Source organism: Engystomops pustulosus, chromosome 7, assembly GCF_040894005.1.
Source record: "Engystomops pustulosus chromosome 7, aEngPut4.maternal, whole genome shotgun sequence".
Taxonomy (NCBI): domain Eukaryota; kingdom Metazoa; phylum Chordata; class Amphibia; order Anura; family Leptodactylidae; genus Engystomops; species Engystomops pustulosus.
Genome location: NC_092417.1, coordinates 93,844,874 through 93,866,412, shown reverse-complemented (window position 1 = coordinate 93,866,412; position 21,539 = coordinate 93,844,874). Strand labels below are relative to the sequence as shown.

Here is a 21,539-nt window from a genome sequence, read left to right as displayed (position 1 = left end):
ATCCACCTACCACCCGATGTACTTTTTATAGGTAGAATCGTGGTGGTAGGTGCCCTTTAAGGTATTATTCTGAATAACGCGCTTGATCTTGAGTGTTTTTGGTGAGATTCCTTTGTATGTTAAGCTGTGAGTATATTATTTATGACTATGCGATGGATGACATCGGTCATTGATTTGTCCACCTACCCAGCGCCTCCCACTCCTGGTACCGGGAACGCGCCAAAAAGAGTATGTATATATTGGCAACTTACAAACAAATTATGTAATGCAACTGAGGAAGGATCCGTTCCGGATCCAAAACGCGTCTTGTTTTTACGTATTTATATATTTTTATATCCATATTTGTTTTTATGGTTTTATTGGAAAATAAACCGGATTTTGGAACTTAGCGCGCCGGGTCTTGTTTTGAGATCCAGGGGATACTCGTAAGGAATTCTAGTAATAGATACCCTTCACCACTATTGTATGTAAAGCTGTTAGATGTCTTCTGTGTAGTGGCGTTGTCATGTACAGGAGATGCCAGATGATGTAGATAGAAGGAAGTAATAAACATATATAAATAGACACGTGGCCCTGACGGCTAAACATGGGAATGCACGCAGTGATTCAGGTATGTGTTCTGTGTAGGAGCGGAAAGACGTGTTACATTTTGTGATTTCAGTGGAAGGAATTGGACCTCGCCTAGATAAGAGGAATAGCTGTATTTTATTGAGCTGTATGTCATTCTAAGGAAATTTGTGTCAAAATCCCTCTAAGCACTTCATGAGATCTCCTCCTGTGCAGTAGTGACCCCAAACAGTGGTCTTAGCAGGACACAAGGTTGTTTTATTTCATTGAGAAGGAGTTTTATTACTGTAGATTCATTCATTCATTTATTGTATCCACTTGCTTAACCCCATAAGTCATATGTTTGACAATGTGCCCTTACTATTATTGTTCCATATGACTGGCGCTATGTAAATAAAGATTATTATTATCACTTGGACACAATCGCTTTGAGCATAAGACCGCTACCTTGGCAGATTCAGTGCCCTATTTCTTCATACCCAGTGTCCGATCAGGGTGAAGAATGTGCCCAAACAATTCCTGTTACAAGCCAGTTATTGCATTGGGTTACTATAACATCTGAAGCTTAGGACTCCAAGCATGGCAGAACTTTCCTTTATATAAAGCTTATTACCTAATACGTACCCTCTGCATTCAGCATGGATCCATTAGATTTGGTTGTGTTTTTTAGCATCCGTTTTTCCCTTCGACAGTGAGCCTGGTAGGTGCTAATTGGATGAGGTAATAAGGTGTTGTGTGAAGGCACTAGGTGCATTCTCAGATGTATGGATATCTGACCAATGACAGAGCGATCTGATAAATATCTTTCTCATCTGTAAGAAAACTGAGCTGTCTTGTGTTGCCATTTAGAATAATTGTAACATTAATGGCTCAGAATTGGTTTTATTATCACCCGATTTGTGCCTGTAAAATTCCAGCTGAGATCCATCTCATCCTGTGTAAGATTGTTCAGATAAGTCGTGTGTGGCATTGAATAAAATGAACCAGTTGCCAATTCACTATTTAGATGGCACTAACGGACCTGACATCCCCACAAAATATATTTCCAAACTGTGATCTCATAGTGTCATTATCATCATTACTCTCATCTGGATCAAAGCAGTGCTGCCCCAGACCTGCTGACTATTGGGGCACCGTGTGTGTGTTCACAGTAAAGACATTCCCCACAGTTTCCTATCCTCTTCTTTCTGTAAATAGATAACCCCAAATCTAACAGACATTTAGATACTGGTATCCTGGCACTACTAACAGGTGGTCAGGAGTACATGACACTAAAACCGAGGTTGACGGGAGGAATCTTCAAGTCTCATCTGTGTAGGACAATTTATTCAGGCTTCCTTAACCTTTTACTGGTCAAAGTGTTTAATCGTTTGTTTTCGATGATTTTTAATCTTGCACATGATGATCTTTTAAAAATTTTTATTTTTTTGCTGGGCAACAAAAATTCTTTGTTCCTTTTGTCCTGGCACATTGGATCATTTCTGCAGCCTGTGTGCCTGTGCCTCAGTCTCATGCATTCTTCTTCTATTCCATACCATCACATCCCTCCCTCCTCTGCCTGCTCCATGCACATGACAGGAAGTGGAGAAGGGGGAGGGAGCTGGATGAGTGTGGTGGAGAGGAGACTGAGGCACACCAACACTCCAGGAATCACAAGGAGCCAGGTAATGTGAAATAAAGTTTTATAAAGTACAGAAATGATTCAAAAGGCATGTTTAAAATCAACATCGCATAGGCTATTGGAACCTGTCGCCAACTAAAAATGACATTCCTTGCGACGGGTTCGCTTTAAAGAGGACCTGTCGCCCATTAAAAAAGCACTAGAAGCTGTTTACAGCAATGTTACACTGCTAGCTTTATCAGAACCCTTCGATAAAGCTAGCAGATACTGCTGTGAAGTATAATAGGACAGGTCCTCTCTAAGCTGATTGCTCTACACTCTATGTAGTGTCCACATAATTGCATCATTGTTCTCTCTACTTCCATAGCACTTTGTTGCTCTCTACTTCTTTCTCTTTGCTGCCCATCTCTCTACGTGCCCCCTGTCCACTTCTCCCAGCTTTAATGTTACCAGTACCCTTTTTGAAGGCTAGTGAGCTGATGTAACATTGCCTCATTGATTTAAGTGAATCAGATAGAAATTTGAATTGTGCTCCCCTGGATGGGCTGGGTTAATGTTATTCATCCTCCAGCTCTAATTCAGTTTATTCTGTTTTGGTGGATTCTGCTGGAAAAGGCTTTGGATTATTCCAATATAATGATCTTTTAAGGACATCTATTATCAGATTACCTGATGGTAGATGCTTACTACTCACCTCCCTATTCTGCTACAATCCTCTTTTAGTAGTTTTTAGAATGGCTGCATATCGAAGAACATAGCTTTTTAAAATATGCAAATGAGCCTGAGGTGCTCTGCAATTGTACCAATTTTGATGAAATCTGACAATTGGCGCAGAGCGCCCTGATGGCTCTGGCGGTCCCTGTGTGGTCAGGATTCTCCAAGATGTTTTGCTCATTGTTTGAGGGGCTGGCAGAGGCTCAGGTTTGTGAAGTATGCAGACGTTTCCTGTCGGCTTCTAATACATTGCAGAGCGATGAAACTTATCTGATGAAAGCTAAACAAACTTGTTCCCAAACTCCTCTCTAACCTTTGGCGCTGAATTACAAGGGAGGGAAAGGAAAAATAAAACTTTTGTCCCATCCCGTCATTTTTATGTTTGGTTCGCAGTTGCTTGTTAACTGATGTCAAGTGATCTGACCGCTAACCGGGTTCTAAAAATAATAATGTATGTTCTGCTGGTGGAAATATGTGACCCCCGACATACTACCTTTGCAGGCCTCAGGACAGTTGTGAAATGTAGGTTTCCTTGTCTTCACAATACTACCCTTGTGTTTGCATTGCAGACTTGCTGAATACTTCCTAAGGAATCTGCAGGGTTTTTCTATTTTTTTTTTTTTGGTTTTGTTTTGCACACATGGATCTAATCCTGATGCTGCTGACCTGTAGTGTGATTATTTTTATTATTATTTTATTTTTTGTTTTACATGTTTGTTGTGACTGGACTGGCTGTAAAGGTGGCCATACACTTTAGAGGGGGTTTGGAGAATAAAATGCTGCTTTGATTTACTCTCCCGGCTGGGCCTGAAATGTCAGCAGTCACAGTCCCTTATGGAGGCAATCGATAGACCCTGAAATGATAGAATGATAGATGTGAAATGAAATCACTAGGGCATTCTGACAAATGGGCGCTGGAATCTAGAGAAGCTTGGCTACTTATTGGACTCCAGTAAAGGCCTATGGGACAGCTTATGTAAAAAATAATGGTTGCTGATGAATATTTTGTCAGGATTGCAGATTGTGTATGGACTGTGGCCTGTTAGGCCCCGGGTCTACACATGGTCAGACATGCCATCAGGCAGATTGTTGCAGTCTATGACATCCAGAGGGCTCAGCAGATGGCATAACATTCAGGCCAGTTGTTGCCTTAATGTCACCTGTTCAAAACAGCTGAGACCTTACTGTAAGTTTCTCCAATGCTGTCTGCATAAATCTACAGCTTGATACCAGTGAACAAATGACTTCCCTCACACGTGTTCTGTAGACATGTGTTTGTAGCCAGTGCTAGGAATAGATGGAGGTTCTATAGATTCCTGCTTTTAAAGGTGTAAATAATGGATATGTCTTGAATGAGTAAACCATGGTCATAGTATGTTTTCTCTCCTCAACTGTTTCCTTAGGTCTCCTCTTGTTGGTGAACTGGAGCATTTTAGCTGACATTTAAGGGGAACCTGTCACCACATTGTCACAAATAAATCTAGTGACAGATTCCACTAGAGCCCTATTAACTTACTGACCCCCTTAATTTAGCTAAAAATTTCTTGCCTTAGATTCCCAAAAATCAGCTTATATTACCTGGCATCAGAGGGGGTGTGTTCTGCTTGGCCGACCCCTCCCATCTGCTCCTCTCCATGCCTTATGCCGCCTCATTATTCAGCCTCCATGTACCTCATCCTTGATGGAGGCAGGCTGTGATTTCATGTGATCAGATACATAAATGGGATAAATTTTGCAAATATAAAGGGTATAGGACCTTAGATGACTTCGCCCTGGTCATATGACATGAATGTAAAACTTGTGTCGCACGCTCTGTTAAAAGCTGCACCAAAAAAAGTTTGTGCCCTCTGTCGGAGCAGTGCCAGGTGGAAGGTCTTGTTTAAGCTAATTCTGCTTAATGACTGTCAGGATTGGGACTTCTTTGTAAAGTACAGGCAGTCCCCAAGTTACATATTCAATAGGTTCTTAAGGTTTGTCAGCAGAAATTTACCTAATAATCCACTACCAATATGTAGCCGCTGAACACCTTCCAGATCATGTGTCTTTTAAGACCCAGTGCTGTGGCCTCATCCAGAAAATCAACTTTGAAGTGAGATGTAAATTGCTTGTTTAAAGTGAAGAAGGGGGAGATTTTAACAATGAAGTCAAGCTCTCTTCCTTATTGTAACGGTTGGTCCCCTTTATCCAGAGACATCACTAACCAGATGTCCTGAAGGTCGATGCACAATGTCTGTCACGGAGGAGGACGCATTTCCCCACCTTGACTTCAGTGTTAATCTTGACTTTCTACAACCAATTTACATCTCACTTCAAAGTTGATTTTCTAGGTGATTCCATCACACTGGGTCATGAAAAAAAAAGGAATTACGCTATTTGGCAATATACTGCTAGTGGCTTATTAGGCCAATTGATGATGACTGTTTCCCTTTAAGTTGATTTTGTCGGAACTGGTATATTTTATCATTGTAGCTCCAGACAAAAAATGTTTTTGTTTCAGTGACCGTTATATTTTCCATACATTATGCTGTTATCGGAGCAAGGATGATCACTAAAGCTTCATTACAGACACCTTACAGCTGATCATTACAACCTGGGACTAAAGCATCCGGAAAGATTCACCAGAGGTCACAGTGGGCAAAGGGGTCTGTCTGTTACTAGGGGTCATCTGTAACTCTGGTGTACTTAAGTTGGGAACTGCCTGTAGTTGACTGAAGAATCAGTCTGGATAAAACAGTCTTGTCCCCACTGATACATTGCTGCAGTGAATTGATACCCCGCTATTTCAGAACGTAATAGTCGACGTCCAGCCTGTTAGCTTGATGCCCGTAAGGGGCTGTACACATTGGTGGAGATGTAACAAAGTGTTAGTGAATAGACCCGGTCAATGTTAGACTCAAGTCTTCTTCTGCGCCACATAAATCATACTAGATGTCAGTCCATCACCATTTTCTAACATATTTTGGTATATGGTTATACAATTCTCCCCTCCACACACACACTTTTTTTTTTTTTTTTTTAATTGTAATGGGAAAATTTTTATTAAATTACATTTTTTTTTTTGTCTATTGACTCTGAAATTATTCTAGCAAGTTGAAGTCTCATATGTCATAAAAAGACAAAGTAAAAATTATTGTGATATTTTAAGCGGTTAGTAATATATCATCATTTATATTAGAAAAGAACTGTGAAAATTGATCTGCACATTTTGGCACCAATGACCCTCTGTCATGAAGGGGTTAAATTACCTCAGCCGCTATAGACTTCTTCTAGTTCTGGGTCCTTACATTGATGGAGACATCTGTCTGACATCCCTTTCTGATTTCCTTGTAGTCTCATCTTACCTGTATCTCCAGTTCACTTGATGAAATAAAGGTTACCATAGGCAAAGCTTCAGGCAGGACGGATCTAATTTTAATTTCAGGAGCTATATTTAACCGAGCCGACTCGAACAAAGGAAATGCCAGTGAGATTGTGCGACGGCTGTTTATTCTGTTGGTTACAAATCTGATTGGACCATTACACAATGCTAAGCTTGGCTTCTGGTGTTTACAGAGAAACTAAACACAAGCCGGGCCTGTCAGAGAGAAGACGTCTGTTCATCCTGGAGTCAGTCCTCTGTTACATACATAAAGCTGTACTTGTAGATTGGTGATCATTTATGGTATGGAGCAGCACATTATAGTCTCCTCCCCCAAAAAGGTACATCAGCATAGTTTTCTGGATCTGTGTTGTATGGATATATACCTTTGCTGAAAGTGAGACTGGCTTTAAAGATGTAGTAGATGGGTGAAAAATGGAGACAGCAGATATATACCTGTAGAAGAGAAGGAGAGTTTGATGTAATATCCATTCAATGTCAAACTGCAGCATACTTGTCAGAATATTATACTTGGCAGAATATTATACTAAGCAAACAAAAAATACAAGCATCTAAGAATTATTATTATTATTATTATTATTATTAGTAGTGGCAATGCTATTGGATTTAATGCGTCGTCGGTGCTTGTCGGCAACATCTTTTTTTTTTTTTTTTTCTTTTTTTTTTTTTCTTTTCTTGGAAACTTGACAATTAGGAATAGGCTACTGTTCACACAGCAGAAATCCACAGTCAGGCTTTCCCCCTGACCCTATACTTTTTTGTGACTTTCCTCCTCAGATAAAATCGATAAAATAAAATGGATAAAATCGCTTGGGAAATAAATACTATATTTAAATACTTTTTAGGGATATATTCTAATAAACGCACAATGCTCAACTCCTTAAAACAAGCAGTAGGATAGTTACAAAGTCACTCACCACACCAGTATGGTTGGGAATAGATAATATCCTAGTGGTGCATTCACTTGTAGTCTCCACATTCTCTCTCTGCTATCGGCAATAGGCTTGATGTTCATAGATTGTCTTGAAACCTTATATGTACGTAGTGCAGATTACACCAGTATTTTTTTAATTTGATTTACTCACAAAAAGTTAAAACATATACGCATAGATAACAAAAAAAATGCCAGGTCAGGAGTTTTTTTTCATTATGCACATGTTTTCTAACTATCCTACTGCTTCTTTTAAGGAGTTGAGCATTGTCCGTTTATTATAATAAATGTCTAGAGCATTTATCTTGAGAGTGTGCTTTTGTTCAATTGCTCCTCCCAAACCCTACCACTACCCTTGGGAGACTCCTTTGGAAAGCCTTTTTAGGGGCAACTTATTGCAGAGGCTTTGAACCCCTGTTTGACTCCGCTGAGCATTGTCATACACTACGTGCGGGAACATCTGTTAATTTTTTTTTTTTTTTTTAATTATTAAATTACAGATTGTCTCCAAAGAAGTAGTGGCCCTGTACTAGAAGACTTGGGCCTCAAACCCTTTTTATTGTGTGCTTGCTGGAGAACTGAACTCAGCATGTCAGATCCGGTCTCTGAGCGTTCATGCTGGACAATCCGGCAAGCACACAATAAGAGTTTGTTGCAAGTCGGTCACGTCATACTTGTTCATTATTTTTAAGCCTTACCAGACTGCCCATGGACCTGCAGTTTCATAGCTGATCCTAATGTTGTAAGGCCTGTAGCGGTCAGCTTTACATACAGTAGTGCTCAAACTATACCAGAGCTCATTGTTATTTGAATGAAGTTTTTTTTTTTAATGCAGTTTAATATATGTAGTAGCCATGGATAAAAATTTTAATTGTTTCCCTTTGTGTTCTCTGTACCTGCACCTGTTGTTCACTTCAAAAAGTCCATCAGAAATACTTAAAGGGGTATTCCCAGAATATGAACGTCTGATACAAAAACCCATGATGCTATAATTAAATGAATATAATAAAACTCAATGTCATTAGTTACAAAATGAAGCTTAAATAGTTTGATTTTATGATTCACTAAATTTTATGGCCTCTCTAAAGTAAGATATAACAAAGATGGCCACCACTGGAAACTACAAGTCCCATGATCCTTTAGTTCTCAGTAACTCCTCCTCCCTCTTATGCTCTGCTCCCAGTGATGATGTAACAGACTGTCCTGCTCTGTTGCCATAGTAATGTGTAACTGCCATCATGGCATATCGCCTAAACACTGGCCATACTGGCTGCACTGCAACTAACAGACTACAGCCAAACATAGTGGTGATCATATGACTTGCCCAGGGAGGTGCTGGACATGTGACCAGCGGCCATCTTCTGTCCTGTGTCTTCTCCACGGAGGAAATTAACGGACTGATTAAAGGGCCAGTAGCATTTTAATTCTCTATTACTGTGTATGTCACCAGCATAATTACACATTAGCTTATATTTTACTGACTCATTTGTATATGAATTGCGCTGATTCCTTGAATACCCCTTTAACCTTGAAGCAGTTTGCTAGTCAAATATTCATCTATCTGTGTGACTAAGGGCTAGTGACTCTGTATATGCCCTGGCACCTGTATGTTCCTGTCCTCAGCATATCCATTGGACAACGCCTCTGGTTGTCTTACCATCCTTCCTTTTTATAACCTGGATGAGGCTCGTCACTCACTCTGCTAATCCATGAACATAAGCCATAATCTTAATCTTCTGACTGGCTTTGTTTGTATATGGCAGTGTTTAAGGGACATTCTGTCTGAAATTCAGTTGTAGCTTTGATACTTTGTTTGGCATAATTTGAGTATTTGGATTCTGAAAAGCCATAGAAAATTATTTGGGTTCTGTTTTATAAGTGGGTATTTCTGGTCTATAGGGTGGATCTATCATTGAAGGGGGTATTCCCACAAAGAAAAGTTTCTTAAATATACTCACGATCACAAAATACCACATTCTCTAATTCACTGTGTTATTAACAAAAATACAGCATTTCACATATAGAAGTCCAACCTGTCTCCATCAGTCCTGGTGTACTCCATTTCAGTTGCCCCTAGACACGACCCTGTAAATTCTGACTTGGGGTCGGGTGTCCGCCTTCATGCAGCTGAGATTTCTGTCTTTCTGCTCTGAGCCTGTAGCCTCGAATTAGAGAATGTGTTATTTTGTTATCCCGAGTATAGTTAAGAAACTTGTCTTCGTGGGGATACCCCTTTTACAGGAATAATATAATATAATATATAATATATGAGGGAAGCTTCTTTTCTATGTGTTAGGTTGTAGATTATTCTGTTCCGGTCTGGACTTTTTGGATGGATCCACTTTCTTCTTTAGGGCAATTGCCTTTTAAAGGCAATTGTGTAAGAAACTGTGTTGTGAGGCGGCCTCAATACTGCCTCTAATGCGACTACCTCGAATGTTTGTTCATGTTGTCATTCCCAAAATATGTCTATTCCATGCCAAGAATCTCTTTTTAATACGATTAGCCTCAGTCCTTTTACATTGTTCCTGGCTTTGTAGTGCTTCATAACCCATCATAATAATAGCGTCAATTGTATAATGTCTTCATATGGAAACCATATTGTTTCTTATGTTAAAGGTGTCATAGGGTTTGAAGGGACGTTGACCCGTCAATCATTTACATGAATGGTGCCTGCCCACGCTGTAAAACATATATTTATATAAAAGTGCTGCAAAAGCTGCTTTCTTATAAAAAAAATAGTGCCAAAGCTTTAGTTAAAGGGGTATTTCCATGAAGACAAGTTTCTTTTATGTACTCAGTATAACAAAATAACACATTATCTAATTCACTTTCATTAAAAAAAATACAGCATTTCACAGATACAAGTCCAACCTGTCTCTATCAGTCATGGTGTGCACAATTTCAGTTGCCCCTAGACACGACCCTGTAACTTCTGACTTGGGGTTGGGCAACCATCTTGGATTCCTATGTGACTGTGCTACTGAGTTTTTGTGTCTTTCTTTTCTGAGCCTGTAGCCACACCACCTACACAAAGCTCACAGACACTCACTGATCACTTCCTGCCAGCACATCGTAAACAGAGAAAAGATGCAAACTACAAGCAGATAAGTGATTCGGAGGAAGGGGGAGACAGGTACATATCTGTGAGAACATAGATGTAGCAGAGCTCACAGTGTAGAAGTCTGTCATGCCTCTGTGTAATAGGCATCTCATGCATCTCTGTCTCATCTCTCTTTCTATGTGTCGTTGTGTTAGTACCATGTCAGAAGCCAGATAAAAGTGTATAAACACCCAGAGGTCGCACTCACATTTTTCCAGAAGGGTAATGATACTCCTCTCACCATTTTTGAGGAGTATTTTTAGCCGAGGAAGAGTGTGGAATTTTTAGTAATACATTGTTAATAGCCAGCCCCAACCACTGCTCCCCCCCCCCCCCCCCTTTTTCTAAAGTGTATCGGGAGATGGTCCTTCCTAAAATCATATGCACAAATGCACTTGACCAATGCACTTGCGTTCAGTAACTAGCAAGATGTTTTTGCCCGCAATAAAGTTGCTACTCACTGAGCACAAGTGTTTTGGTTCAGAAGATTTTGTTCAATAGAATGAGTTTCAATACAATGTGAACAGAGTCTTCGGGTCTTTGGGGTATTTATTTATTTTATCCTTTACTTGAAATGCCTGGACAATTGTACAAGCACTAACACCTCCTGTGCCGTCCTCCTCATAGATTGTAAGCTCTTGTGGCCATTGTACAAGCACTGTCACCTCCTGTGTCCCATGCAGTCCACCCATGCATAGAATCTCATCTTAAATATTTTATACTTTATTAAATGCATCTTATGTCAGGCTCAGGTAACCACTGTTAATCAAATGAACTCCCTGGGAATAGGTCAGTCACATAAACCTGTGAGACCCCCACAGCAGGCACAGGAGCACCACCACAGATGACAACAAAAACCTTTGGAATCAAACGTTCCTCCATTCTCCTTCTTTCTCTCAGATTGCCTGAGACTCTGCTAAGTCTGCTAGTGCGCATGGGCAGCTGTATTTATTAGAGCTAGAGAGAGTCCGGAGGGGAGGAGGAGCAGACACCCAAGTAATGGTAACATGTCCTGTCCTCCTGCCTGTGCCTTGCCCTGAATCTCTTTTGAGTTATATGATTCCCCTGTTGCTCCCTATATGCTCTATGACACGGGACACAGAGCAGATAGACGAAGACTGTGACGCAGCATTGAGTGCTCTGGGGGCGTGGCTTTAGCTGCCCTTCTGCTGGCAGAAGCAGAGACGTCTCTGAAGTGTAGCGATTAGTGTGCACGTGACTGCTCTGTGTCTGAGCTTCGCTGGCCGCTATGTTCCTTACATACTAACAGGGGGCAGCTGCACATCACTACTACCGAGAGCCAGCGCCTAAACAAGAAAATCACCAAGCGTTTTTGCGATCTCTGTATACACCTGTACCCTGCTAATCTAACCACACTGTCACCGCCCACACCCTGGGATTTTGCACTGAGCAGCCTAGGGAGTGATAAGAGCTACAACAACAATGAAACGGAGTCAAATTGTAAAGTAAGGGGTTAAATGATCTTTATAGTGTTAACATCACTAGGAGATTGAGATGTGAAAATTTTCTTTTGTGGGAAAACCCCTTTAAAGGAAACCTACCATTTAGAATGGTAGGGGTAGGCTGTAAGTACCGAGCACCAGCTCCGGGTGAGCTGGTGCCGGTACTTACTTTCGTTAGTGTTATAAACCGCGGTATCGCGGTTTTAACACTTTTTAAACTTTAGAGCAGCAGAGGCTTCGGCGCTGCTGCGCGCGCCTACATAGGAAATAGCGGAGATGTTGCGCACGCACGGTCGCGCGCAGCGCCGAAGCCCCTTCTGCTCTAAAGTTTAAAAAGTGTTAAAACCGCGATACCGCAGTTTATAACACTAACGGAAGTAAGTACCGGCACCAGTTCACCCCGAGCTGGTGCTCGGTACTTACTGCTTACCCCTACCATTCTAAGTGGTAGGTTTCCTTTAAGTGAAAATGGGTGAGCCAAGATATCACGTGTAGCACTATATTTGGTGGGAAAAAGCTGCCATATTCTTCTAATCCTAGACAATTCCATGAATGTAGATTTAGTACGTTCAGTCTGTGGGAGAAAATACTGGCATATTTGCAACTTTTCTATGAAAGTTAAAGTGGCTAAGGTGGGAAGGGGGAGTGCATACCTACCACTCTTCGAGACTTGCATTTTTGAGCCTTGAGCCCAGGTGGAGTCAATAAAGTGACCTTCTTGGACTATAGGAAATCCCCTTGTTTTTCCAGTGGGCTTCAATTCCAGGAGCAACACAGAACCGGGTGCCAGAGCAGGGTTGGTATGGGTTGGCCCCCACAACATTTCTGCTGAGATCTTCAGAGGGAGACGTGCGCAGACGTTTAATTCTCATACTATGTCTGTATTATGAAAGTCGTCTTCTAAATTAACAATCTGTCATTTAGGCCTTATTTTCACAATGAGGATCAGGCTAGTTTGTAGGTTGAGTCTGATGTGAAATTCTACCAGCCTTGAATTGTGTTAACATTGTGTTATTTTATTGTTAACTTCCATTACTTGCCTGACTGGTACAGAATATTTCCATAAGACTACTCAAGTGCACATATTCATCGAGCTAGGGGTCCCTTGCCCTGTGTTCACACTATGCACGAGAGTAGACTGTATGCAGGAAAACTCATTCTCCTGTCAAAAACCGCAGAGAAGTTTCTATTTACCCAAGTTACACTGTGTGTAAATATCATTGTCTTGGTAAATGGTTGTGTTGTAAGAGGCACACTACAGAAATGTTTGATATGCTACAATGTATTCTATTCATTCTACGTATAATAAAAATGTGCAGTATTTACTTATAAAAATATGTTGTGCGAAGAACTGTGACCTTTACCTAAAAGTTACGGTGCCACCTAGTGTTTATAGTGTCTGGCATTGTAACGTCTGCAGAGGCATGGCTGATCAGTCAGAGCAGCCTGTAGATAATCTATGGTAGTAGCTCCTCTTATAAAAAGATGTAAAGACCATATTGTCATCTGCCAGAGGGAGAAGGAGACTGATTTATCCACCCACATCAGCAGCTATGAGAAGCGCTGTAAATTATATTATTATACTGATGCACAGTATTTTAGTATGTGTAAGTTATATGATTCTTGGGTTAAAAATACACTTAACCCCATAATGACCATGTTTATGATTTTATTTATTTTTTTTATATCGATTCTAGGGAAAGGAGAGTGAATTGAACTTTTTTTTTTTTTAGTTATTACATTTTTTAGACTCCCTAGGGTACTTAAACCCTGGGCAGTGGTGGTGAACCTATGGCACGGGTGTCAGAGGTGGCACTCAGAGCCCTCTCTGTGGGCACCCAGGTTCTCGGCATGGAGGTAATAAGACAGGACCCGTAGCCGCCTCCTGCAGTCCCAGGTCACACAGGGCAATCTGAACACAGTACACATCCTTGGCTGCCTGGGACTGCAGGAGGAGTGAGGAGATGTGGATAGGGCTGGATTATAATTTGAGCTCCTGCCATGGGCCCTGCAGTTCTTCCTGTACAGGGGACCCTGAAGTAAAGCTACAATAATAGTATGAATTACTCCCCTTTCTACTGTATTGATGTCCTCGGGGTGCCAATGCAGTTTAAAGCTTTGACAAGGCAGTAAGCAATAAGTTATTGTTTAAATTGCAATGTTGGCACTTTGAAATAAAAAAGCGGGTTTTTGTTGAATTTTGGGCATTCGCTCTATAAAAGGTTCACCATCACTGCTCTAGGGGGATCTGATCGCTACTACCATTTAATGCAATGTGTCAATAAGCCCTAATGCTCTGACAATAGACCCAGGTTGTATTCCAGATATAACAGCAGTGACATTGTACACCATACTAGTGGAATCTTTAAGGAGTAAGTAAACCTCTCCCAAACTTTTAGGTTAGATTGGATTAGCTGTACACTTTGGCAGTAATACCTGTGTAATACTCTTGTATTCCACCAATGTGTTTTACTGTGACATTGGTAAAGGTGCTGACTCTTTGTACTATGTAACCTGTCATTGCTGCACTAAATAACTGTGTCCTCCTCAACCATCAAAATCCAGTTTTAGAAACCCGGGACATTTACTCATAGTTCCAGGCACGGTGACTGGTAATCTTATATTTTTTATATTGGCGTCCTTCCTTCTAAAATTGAAATTAAGCTAATGAGCCAGAAGTGGTCTTGGGGCATTACCAGAGCCGCTCCGTGATGTATCTTCACAGGTTGTTACACTGCCTCCCCCTCAACCTCCCCTTCCTTCCTTCGCCTGATCTAATGTCACTGCAACAGAGGTAGTTTTGGCACACGGCGGGAGGGGGGAAACTACAGTATGGAGGGTCTCCCAGGAACCCCATGGCTCATTAGCATCATTAAAGTTCATTTCAGAAGGAAGGAGGCCATGGATAGTGTAGCGATGTACAACTTGTGTTTCAGTTTCTCAAAATTCACAAGACCTCAGCTTGCTGTCAATAAATACTAACCTCTATTCCATTAAAGGACACCTGTCATCAGGTCTGTGTCACTAGTCCTGTCACCTCTACCTGTTGGAGCAGCTCACAAGGATCCCATCCCAGCCTTTATCTAGTCATTTCATACATTATTCATTGTAAAATCATCTATTCTTTATCATGTAAATGAGGCTGGTCACATGGTCAGAGGCAGTGATGTCACCCCTGTTACCCCTCCCCTCCCCCTGCTCATGTCTGTGTGTAATGTATAGTAAAGCATTGCTAGTGTGTGTGCTGCATCTGCTGACATGCTGCATCCTCCTAATATACAGGTGAGAGACACAGACATCAGCTACACATGAATCTGACATGTTCTGCTGTAACATGGCTGCATCCTGGAGCTGCTGTATATCTCCTAAACACACACACACATGCACACACAGGCTGCAGGGGCGTGGCCACCAGCACCAGGAGGCACACCATTATACAGCCTCACATCATTATACAGGCTGTCAGTCATGCACTTGGGGTGTGGCTGTGCCTCCCACTCATGAATATAGTGGACAGCTTGAATATGCTAATGACTCATTGGACAGCTCACAGGTCATTTGCATACAGCTTTAGGACCTCATTGCTTAGGTGTACAGGCATGTAGAGGGACAATGAAGGGATAGAGGCAATGCTTTCTAATGGCAGTTTATGAAAATATATTTAGTTTAGGGGGGTTATTTTGCATGACGGGTTCTCTTTAAAAACTTGCTGCTGACAACAGAGATGTGTTTAGGATAAAATCAGTGTAGTGGTGCAGAGAACAATGTAAATTGGATGTGTGTACAAAGAATTGTAAAAAAGTTATGACCTATGGATAAATAATATACTCAAAGGGGTGAAATCTGAGAGCGCACCAGCTGAGGGGTAGGGAAACTATCTAAAGGAAGTAGAGGCCGAGTGTTTGTGAAATATATAAAGATTACTGTGTCTTCTTATGTGATTTGCTTGAGATTGTTAGGAAGAAAGTGAAAATGTCTTGCAGGACAATGTCCACTTTCACTTTGCAGGTTGAATTCCTCCTTTCGAGGCTGCACAAGTTTTAAAATAACAAAAACTAAACTACCCTTTTTTTTTCCTTTCCCAGGAAATGACCTAGAGGCCTTACAAATACATTGTGTGCATTCTTTCTCCAGAGCGAATTCAATCTGGGAGCTGCACTTGTTTCCGCTGTAACCAAACTACCTCAACAAACCCAGAGGAAGACGAGGGGAGGGGAACTTCCAGCAGCAAATCTGTCAAGAATACAGTATTGGAGGCACTTCAGTGCAGGCTGGATCTGCCGGACTGTAGCGTCTACACCCAGACCCCGACTCATTGCTTCATACCTACCAGCTGTTGATCAGTGTTCTGGTTATTTTTTTTGTTTGCCTTTATTGGTGTGTATTGACTTTTTGTGGGGTTTATCGGAATGTTGTGTAGACTTTTTGCATTCTTTTCTTGTTACACTCTTGTTTTGATATAAATGAGAGTTTTTTGACCCCCCCCCCCCATTGGCTACAGTGAAAAGTATTTTGTGTTGAGAAGGGTTAACAGGAGAGGAGCGGTGGATGAGAGAGGCGCACACATCTCATTGTGGAATACTTCAGCTGGCTTCCAAGCTACAAGTTGTGAACTGCAGCTGGGCTGCACTGAATACTAAAAATCCCTAAGTCAGCGGATCTGCTGCCTATCTGTCTCTGCTCATACACATTACACTGCTTGCCTTTTGGAAATGCCTTGTACAAAACCTATGTTTGCTGCCCTGCTTTACTATTTGACATAGCCAACCAATTGGAGGTGGATTTTGTAGAAACGACTGATTTAGGTTCGGGGTGTCTGTGGATAGTAGGTCACCTATGTATTGCTGTAGCGCACAGGAAAGTAAAATGGACTACAAGAGGCGGTTCTTGCTTGGCGGGTCCAAGCAGAAGGTGCAGCAACACCAGCAGTACCAGATGCCTGAGCTCAGCCGGACTCTGAGCGCACCCTTGGCATCAACTACCCCTTTAGTATCTTCAGCTAACACAGGCAGCTGCCCTCATCCTGCTGCCCACACTACACCCATAGCGGATATCCAGCAGGGTATCTCTAAGTATTTGGATGCACTCAATGTGTTTTGCCGCGCCAGCACTTTCCTCACGGACCTTTTCAGCAGCGTTTTCCGTAACTCGCACTACTCGAAGGCAGCTATGCAACTCAAAGACGTGCAGGAACATGTCATGGAGGCTGCCAGTCGACTCACTGCAGCAATAAAACCAGAGATAGCAAAAATGCTGATGGAGCTGAGCGCAGGGGCTGCCACTTTTAAAGACCAGAATGAGTTCAGCCTGCAGGATATAGAGGTCAGTAGCTTCTTATTTTGGTTTTGATATAATGGCATACAACATGTTAATGGGAATCTACATCTATTTTCTAATTTTCATTGTAAAAGCCTTTACCTTTAAAGATTAACTGTAAAGGTTTTTTGTTTTTCACAAATCAATATCTCTTGGGATGTAAAACAACTTTGCCAATCCTCTTTAATACCTTGGTATAGCCCTCAGATTACCTTAGTGCTGCAATGGCTGCCTCCTCTCCATGTGCTGATAAGCCCTGGAATCCTTCAGAGAAAGTGTAAACAAACTATGGATTCATAGGAGGGGAGGAGCTTCTGCTCCCTGCTCACAGGGGAGGAGGTCATGTAACAGTGAATGCAGTAGAGCTGGATTTGTATGTAGATGTCTCCTGCACAGAATAGTGAGGTACAAGATCTATTTGTTTCCTCCCTCCATCCCAGTCTGTGATTCTACAGAACTTTATCTGTCTGTCTCTTGTCCTTATGCTGCTCCCTTCAGCCACCTTGTCATCTGCAGTATTAGATCTATCCAGATAAGCTATTAACATGGGATCTGTGGGCAGGCTAACTGGCCTCAGCCTGAGGGAATAGACTGACATATTAGTCTCCGCCAACTTCACCTCTTGTGAGAAAGAAAATTTCATAACTTTGAAAACAAACAGAATGAAACCTACTTTGTGCTGCTCGTCCTCTTCTTTCCAAAGGGGAATCGCATATAATAATTTGGTAAAATCACTATAGCTTTACAGTTACGCTTTAAGCAGACAGTCTTCTATGGAGAATTTGAGTATTTACATGTCATGAAATTGATTTATAGTTGGAATTGACTTAAAACAGACTCTCCTAAGCTGCCGCTCATAGTCTAGTAACATCCTTGACATTCTCTTATCTTGAGAATAAACTGGGCCCAGCCTATAAAAGAGGGCTGACCCGCCATATGGGAATGGAAGTTTTAGTCTTGGGACTCCTGGACCTGCACCAAACTGTCCCCTTTCTCTGGCCAGGCTGAGTGCAGAGTTAGCAATTCTTAATTCAAGTCTATGGAAGTAATACAAATAGCAGTGTGTACAGAATATGCTATATTCACTGCTCCCATAGACCTAAACAGAGGCTGCCCATGCATGCGCTGCAAACTCTGCATTCAGGGTGTGTGCAGGAAGGGGTGCTACAGAGGTCGCATTAACGCCTCACCACGCGTCATAGACGCGTGATGAGGCGCCATTACCCCCCAAAATAATTGCCATGCGTAAAGTTACGCTTGGCAATTATTCCCTGTAGCGCGCAGGCTGAGCGGTTCAGCGCGCGCTGCAAATGAGGGAAATGCGGGATCACAGCGCGCGCGCCACTGACACTGATCACTGTGTCACGTGTCCCGCTGAGCGGCCCGGCGCACGCTGTGATCACTCATTTGCAGCGCGCGCTGAACCGCTCAGCCTGCGCGCTACAGAGAGACCTGGAGTGAGAGCACCAGCCCCGGGGGAGACATGTGGGCCGCGAAGTTGCTGCTCCACGTCCTGCTCCAACTCTCCCTGCCCACAGCTGCCTACGTTTGTGATCGACGTGGTGTGTGTGTGTGCAGTGTGGTGTGTGTGTGTGCAGTGTGGTGTGGTGTGTGTGCGTGCAGTGCGGTGAGTGCGTGCAGTGTGGTGAGTGCGTGCGTGCAGTGTGGTGTGTGTGTGTGTGTGCAGTGTGGTGTGTGTGCAGTGTGGTGTGTGTGCAGTGTGGTGTGTGTGCAGTGTGGGGTGTGTGTGTGCAGTGTGCAGTGTGGTGAGTGCGTGCGCAGTGTGCAGTGCGGTGGGTGCGTGCAGTGCGGTGAGTGCGTGCAGTGCGGTGAGTGCGTGCAGTGCGGTGAGTGCGTGCAGTGCGGTGAGTGCGTGCGGTGTGGTGCGTGCGGTGTGGTGAGTGCGTGCGTGCGTGCGTGCGTGCGTGCGTGCGGTGTGGTGAGTGCGTGCGTGCAGTGTGGTGAGTGTGTGGTGAGTGTGTGCAGTGTGGTGAGTGTGTGCGTGCAGTGTGGTGAGTGTGTGCAGTGTATAACCAAAATTTTCATACTCCTCCTCGGGTAAAAATACTCCTCAAAAATGGTGAGAGGAGTATTTTTACCCTTCTGGAAAAATGTTAGTGCGACCTCTGGGGTGCTACATGATTATACCCATTTAAAAACGTACTTTCTTTGCAAAGAGAATCATTGTTTGTCAAGCATTTGCGCTTACAAATATAGTGTTGGACACTTTATCAGGTTCTATTATCTCTCAGCTGCTAGTGTGCAGGACAGAAATCTGATTTACACAAACTTTTTTTAAATGAGGAACAAAGATAATAAAGTACACGGCTACCTATTTCTTTAAATGAAATCTAACATTTGTTTTCATGCATTGTGAACCAAACATACATTGAGAATGCTGTAGCTGCACTGATGCACAAACATATCTTGTTTAATCCCTGATTTTTTTTTTTTTTTTTTTTGCTCAAAAAACATTTATAAAATTCAGGACCTTGGAAAAGCTGGGTTGCATGCTGGCTGCAGTCCATAAACACATTACACGGAGATTCCTGAACTGTCCAGACAGGAGTAATCATCCTCAGCTGGATCGCTGATAGGCAAGAAGCTGGGGGATGGTCCATTGATTGATTACTTCTGCCTTCAGGGATAACACAGTGAATACATCGATCTCTGAAGCAGGGCATAATTAGGGTAAGAGGAGAAGTGCCGGAGAAGCCACAGATGCGATGGCTTTATTATCATAATTTTATAGTTGTATTTTCAGCAAAAACTAGTCAATTCAGGGATTAATCAAGGAATGTTTTTGCATCAGTGTAGCTACAGCATTCTCAATGCATGTTTGTTTGGTTCACAATGCATAAGCACAAATGGTTGATTTCCTTTAATCACCAAGTTAACTATTATCATCTGCTTTGTTCATTCATGCAATTTTGTTAAAAATGTACCGTAGTTACATTTAAAATAATGATGGTATATGACTTTAATTTCTGAATACATTAAAGGTAATTTATCACCACAGTTTTCCTTCCTATCCTAAGTTATGTAGGGTTATGCCAAAACTTCACTGTACAGTAGCTGTATATTAACGTGGTGGAAGTGCTTTGTGGGCGTCTCCACAGCCTTAACCTTGCCCCCTTGTGGACTTCTAACATCTTCTGTCACCATCACTTCTTGGTCCAGCAAGCAAGCAACCCTCCCTCCAAGCACCAGCCTATCAAGCATATTTCTAAAGTGACATTTTTTCATGGAAGAAGCAGCTGCAAAATGACCACAAAGGAATTGGTGGCATGTTTGAGCACAGCCTCACGTGACGTAGTTAATTTAGTAGGTAAAGTTTCACTTTAATGCTAATACTAAACCATTGTTTCCTGGGAAAGAAACTTGTGCAGTGCTAAGATCAGCTATTCTGCACATCCACAAGATGTTGCCCATTATTTAAGGATAATTTCTCAGAGAAGTGCGCCCCTCCCCTCCCCCCACGTCCCTAACTGTTAGATAACTGGAAAGTCCCCTTTAACATGAGCCTGTCGCAGAATAATACTACAATGGCAGGGCTTTCCCTACTTCCCGTCATAATCTTCTTCTCTTGTTTTTCGTGGTTCTTTTTCTTCTAAACCTCATGGACAAATCATAGACCCTTTTTTGTCCAGTGTTCAGACTTGTACATGTGTCATTTATTATTTAGTTTTTTTGTTGCCCTGTGATATACCACACATCTGCCCTTCAGTTCCCATGGTGTCCCATAGATCATAGCTCTGCTGTTCTTCATATCCCAGAATAATGAACAAGCCCTGTGGGAGTGATTAAAGACATGGTTTTAACTATAAAAGTAAAAGATGTAGGTAGGACAGCATCCAAGTCCTCTCTATATATGGCTCCTGGAGTCAGCTATCCAGGTTATTTTATCTCCTGGCTATTCATGAATTGTGAGAATAAAAATAAAGTCCTGTCTACTGGGAATTATTTTCATTTTCTTGATATTTTAATAATATAAAACCAGGTGATGGATGGAGAACTAGAGGCATCACATGTAACACTATTAATCCGCTATAGTAAGACATTGGTTCACACTGCAGTGATCACTAGAACAATGTCCCCGAGTCCCCTTTGCGAGTGATGGCGGTGTTTTATTTCTATGGGAAGCCAAGAAAGGAGTGGGAAGTCTCTACTTGGTAGGTTATTTTTGAAACTTTACAAGAGGGGGCTAAGAAGCCCTAAGGCACCATAACCAAGGAGTAAAAATTGACTTTTATTAGTATCAGATTAAATCACACTTTTTTGTTCATCATTTATTAAAAACACAGGGTTGCATCCATACCACGTGTATAGAGAACCCAGTGCTGGTTATCCGGATCTACCAGACTGGGTGTTGTGGATATCACATATACATTGGTGGGGCAGACTGTGGTTATGGGTGATAATCCCAGTATATCAGGTGAGACTCC

At 42.1% G+C, this 21,539-nt stretch overlaps 1 protein-coding gene across 3 annotated transcripts in view; it reads left to right on the top strand.

Moving 5' to 3' along the window:
* Positions 1–21,539, top strand: part of GARRE1 (granule associated Rac and RHOG effector 1) — a 68,435-nt gene that overhangs the window by 19,486 nt on the left and 27,410 nt on the right. For 2 of the 3 annotated variants that reach the window (XM_072117257.1, XM_072117258.1), the window contains one exon: positions 15,864–17,100. The exons of the other annotated variant lie outside the window; for it this stretch is intronic. In XM_072117257.1, coding sequence (XP_071973358.1) covers positions 16,615–17,100 — 486 coding nt within the window. In that variant the 5' untranslated portion in view covers positions 15,864–16,614. The remainder of the gene's footprint in view (positions 1–15,863; positions 17,101–21,539) is intronic. 3 annotated transcript variants of the gene reach the window in all.